General features: G+C 34.2%; 1 protein-coding gene across 3 annotated transcripts in view; it reads right to left on the bottom strand.

The window, feature by feature from the left end:
* LOC136836285 (adenylate cyclase type 2-like) overlaps positions 1–5,000 on the bottom strand; it is a 395,106-nt gene that overhangs the window by 120,569 nt on the left and 269,537 nt on the right. For all 3 annotated transcript variants that reach the window (XM_067100345.1, XM_067100343.1, XM_067100346.1), the window contains exon 7: positions 3,038–3,232. In XM_067100345.1, coding sequence (XP_066956446.1) covers positions 3,038–3,232 — 195 coding nt within the window. The remainder of the gene's footprint in view (positions 1–3,037; positions 3,233–5,000) is intronic.

The following is a 5,000-nucleotide window of genomic DNA, read 5'->3' as shown; positions in this document are numbered from 1 at the left end:
GCTCCCACGCTGCTGCTGAATGGCTAAAATTAACGTACCAAATCGCTCGACCCTAATTCGACCTGCATTGAATTCAAGGTAAAATGTCAATCACACTCATCGCTTAAGTCCGGAGCTTTCATCGAAGAGGGATGTTGCGTGGCGGTGATACAGCAATGGCAAACACTCAATTTCGAGAGAGAGAGAGAGAGAGAGAGAGAGAGAGAGAGAGAGAGAGAGAGAGAGAGAGAGAGAGAGAGAGTTGCTTTCATCTTAGGAAATGTCAAAAATTTTCTATCTTTGAGAGAGAGAGAGAGAGAGATTTTCAGCGTAGGAATTGTAAAAATTTTTCTTTCTTTATCTTTAAAGAGAGAGAGAGAGAGAGAGAGAGAGAGAGAGAGAGAGAGAGAGAGAGAGAGAGAGAGAGAGAGAGAGAGAGATTTTTTCATCCTAGGAAATGACAAAAATTTTCTACCTTTAAGAGAGAGAGAGAGAGAGAGAGAGAGAGAGAGAGAGAGAGAGAGAGAGAGAGAGAGAGAGAGACTTATGTTTAGGTCATTTTCAATCTGTTTTCATAACAGGTTTATCCAAAAATTATGATATAGCCCCTTCTGGTGGTTCAAGACCGAAAAACATAATCCTTTTCCACATTCATTATGCAACTCAAATCTAGCTTTTAAAATGTCACGGATTACGGCCTTAGTTTATTTGTAATTTTTATTGCGGTTCGTTTGTGTATATTTACAAGTTAGCTGATTAATCTTTATTTACTTTTGGTTTGTTTCTTATTCCAGTGTTTCCTGTGGAAAATTTCATTGTATGTTATTTTAAATAATAATAATAATAATAATAATAATAATAATAATAATAATAATAATAATAATATTAATAATAATAGAAAAAAATAATAAAAATAATAACATCATATATATATAGAGCACCTATTGGTTATAATCAATAGGCCACTAACCTTTAAACTATCAAGAACACACACACACACACACACACACACATATATATATATATATATATATATATATATATATATATATAAAACGAAACCATAAACACGAACAAACAAGTTAACAAACCCACCAAATTTTGCCTCCAAAGGAATACAACCGACCTGGACAGAATGAACGCGCCCGAGTGTGAAATTGATCGACCTCCTCATTTACCCTGCAACATTATTCATGAATTCGAGACATGGGGGGAACAGTAACATAAACAACGACGACAACAACACCAACAAAGGACTTCCTAAACAATATGAGAAACAATACTAATACTCAGAGAACTCATAAATTGAAAGTGAAGGTCTTGAAGACCTCATGGGGAAAAAAATTGTGACAACAACAGGAGGTCATGAATTTATGTTATCATGAATCTTCTTGATGCTACAAATAAGCACCGATTTATCAGTTTAAGAACCTAAATTGATCTATTTACAAATGTGACTACCTTAATGCTATTTATCACTTAATCATCTTTTATTGTAAAAATTCTACCACACTTTTTATTGTTGCTATATTCTCCAGACTAAAATAACCAAGTTATTCGGTATTAATTATTTGAATTGAGAGAGAGAGAGAGAGAGAGAGAGAGAGAGAGAGAGAGAGAGAGAGAGAGAGAGAGAAAACTGAATGGGTTGAACCTTTTACAATGACTTATTGATTATCAATTACTGTAACTTTTTCTTTTGTTAAGACCAATCTCCTGGAATTGAGGAGACTAAGTCTTATGATCAATTGACCAGAGTATTTAGTGGGAGGATTGACAAACAGACTAATATGTACTTAACGACTGCAGATAACATGGGTTTTATTGCTATTACGTCTATGAATATGTACATTTAGTATACTGAATACGTCATGATCAATAGATTACTCTATTAATCCTGAAATATGAATTCCCATATTTTATCGTATTCAGAAACGTATTAGCAATTGCACACTGCATTCACATTTATACCTACGCACGTATATCAAACTGAATGCTTACTAAAATACGCATTTTACCGTACAGTACACAATATGGTTTACATTCATAGATCAGGTAAACTGGGTATAGAGATATACATAATTATCATAAACTGCCGCACAAACTAAATATCCCTTTAATAGTAATCAGTCATTATTTATACTGCTGTGAGCGACCCACTGGCTGGCTTCTTGGACCTCATCGTGAGGTCTTTTAAATCAGACTCCTAAGGTCTGTTGAAGGATAATCAGCATTAAAGTCTCGTTAAAGTTTTGTCGTAGGATGCAAAGAATACGAAGGAAAAAATAATGTGGCCGAGACTCACAGGAAACAAGAAGAGACGAACCTCCTGGCAGATAAAAGACTAAAGGAAATATGGGAAACTAAAGCATGGAGAGAATTCCTGGAATTAAGTATAAAGATTATAAAAGCCATGTATATGAATCCTCTTCTTCCCTCCTACAAGGATACATTTCTCTCTCTATTCTACTGGTACTATTTTGGTCACTGTCCTGTTGAGCTCATGGGAGAGTTCCTCCTACTCTCAGGCCGCCTCGCAATTTCCCACAGACCACCTCTTCCCCCATTTTGAATTTTGGTTTTATTTCAGAATCCCCTCAGTCTTGTAACATTTCTATCTTTACTTGGCAGATCTATGGTTCCTTCTGGGTAAATTCCACCAATATTTCTCTTTTTTAGTTTTTTCAAGTTTTCTTTAACGGCTTGGCTAGAAAAGGACAAAAGGCTGCCCATCCAACTGGCATTCACTCTTAATACATACATACATACATACACACACATATATATATATATATATATATATATATATATATACACATACATATATATATGTATGTATATATACATATATATCTTTATATAAGTATATAATATATATATATATATATATATCTATATATATATATATATATATATATATATATATATATATATATATATATATATATATATATATATATATATATATATATTATGCATACGAATCCCGAGAACAAAAGGAGGAAAAGAATCCAAAGCCTGAAGGCTGACATCTAACTGACACTTAATGAAGACTTACCTCAGCTGCGATATAAGCAGGAATGACTGACAGCAGCAGCTGTTCCTGTCGCTCCCTCTCGCACTCGAGCTTTACCCGCCCTTCGATGACCTCGAGGGTGGAGCTGCGGGCGTGATTGTGGGCGTGGGCGGCCTCCCAGTCCAGCCACCATCCCAAAGTGTGCCCGGCAGTGATCAGGAGTAAGCATCCTACGATCTGGAATGTATTATGATTATAATTGTTAATAAATCATTTTTATTTTCACTGCAGTATTTATTCTTTAACTACTGAGTCATGGATGAAACCCCTGTGCTGAAAGCTTCCACATAACACTAGGTGCTTCAAGCTCATCAGCAGCGCGTCAAACACCAAACAAGCACTTCGTCATTAGTCTCTATTGTGATGTACTTTCTCGGTTCCTGTACTAAGGCCCTTCCGTTCTAATACCTCTTTCAAGATTTATTTTTATTATATTATTATTATTATTATTATTACTCGTTATGGAAAAGTCGGAAAACTGATTCAAAGCTGCATTAACATAGGAAATTAAAAAGGATGAGTAAAATTATTATTAACATTATCCCATATACACTGACATATTTAGATGTACCATGTCTTTTCCATACACCGGATTCTCATTATTTGTCATTAATGAGAAAATATCAACTTATATTTCACATTATTATCTAAAATGGCTCTAATGCCTAATAATATAACAGGGGAGACAATTACTTCACTATTCTTAACACAATGGGTTCTCAGTATCTAAAGATTTATTTTCCTTAAAGAAGTCTTCATAATTATCATGTTTAAACACAGTATGTCCTTATTCTTAATATTCGCGAAAATAAGATTCACATATTAAATATTAACAAAATAGATTCTCGTATGCAATATAATGAGAAAAATAGGTCACATGGAAATTGTTTTTACTTCAAATGAAAAATGTTACATCTATAACTCTGAAAAATATTATATGAGGGAGGATGTGAGTCAAATAAATTGAGAAACAAACTAAGGCGTTTATATTATGTGGCTTCAACTTTGGGAATAGCTACATTTTAAGCCAAAGAAAATATCAGATTATTACAGAAGAACAACTTATTCCCTTGTGCACGCGCATACTAACATACAAACACACGCACGCTCACAAGCACTCCTTATCCATTTAAGACGCTAACAAAAAGAATTCAACTAAATCAAACGTTAAAATACACATCAAAAGACGATCGAAAAGTTCTCAAGAAAAGTTCCCTCTCTCTCTCTCATCGGAAGACGGGTCTTGATGATCTCCGTCTGTCCGTCTCTCTCGCTTCCTTCGGTAAAAAAAGGCATCTCTCTCTCTCTCCATTTTTCTTCTATAAAACAGAACCAGAGATGTCACTGGATCAATCAAGCCCCAAGGGAACACATCATAAAGGAAAAACCAAGAACAAGTTTTCAAAGTGATATAGGCCAAGTTACTCGGGGAAAGGTTTTCCCGACAAGGCAATTAAGAACAATCTTTCTTTCTTCTTCTTACTTTCTCTTCTAGTTCTTCTTCTTCTTCTTCTTCTTCTTCTCATTTCCAACTCTGAGGGCCGAATTTTCGAAAGAATTTTTAAAAGAGTTTTCGAAAGAATTGTTCGAAAAAGAATTTTCGACAGAGTTTTTTTGTTAAGGAATTTACAAAAGCCTTCCAGCTGTTGCGTACAACTTCTGAGAAGAGATGAATTTTTTTTTATTCAAATATTTTTTTTTACATTTTGAAGCGTCTCTGAGGTGTTTCTGTCTTGTCCCCCGTTTCTGTACACAAATACATACACATACATACATAATTATATGGTGAATATAGAAAAAGACAATGCATGTCCGTATACATTATTATGCAACTCTATATGTATGTATATTATTGCATATATAATGTAAGATAATGTACAACAGCTCGCTCTTTCCTCTCTCTCTCTCTCTTTCTATACAATACACACACATATATATATATAAA

The sequence above is a fragment of the Macrobrachium rosenbergii genome, chromosome 56 (assembly GCF_040412425.1).
Source record: "Macrobrachium rosenbergii isolate ZJJX-2024 chromosome 56, ASM4041242v1, whole genome shotgun sequence".
NCBI classification, from domain to species: Eukaryota; Metazoa; Arthropoda; class Malacostraca; order Decapoda; family Palaemonidae; genus Macrobrachium; species Macrobrachium rosenbergii.
The sequence above is the reverse complement of the archived record's forward strand: the minus strand, read 5'-3'. Positions and strand labels throughout refer to the sequence as shown.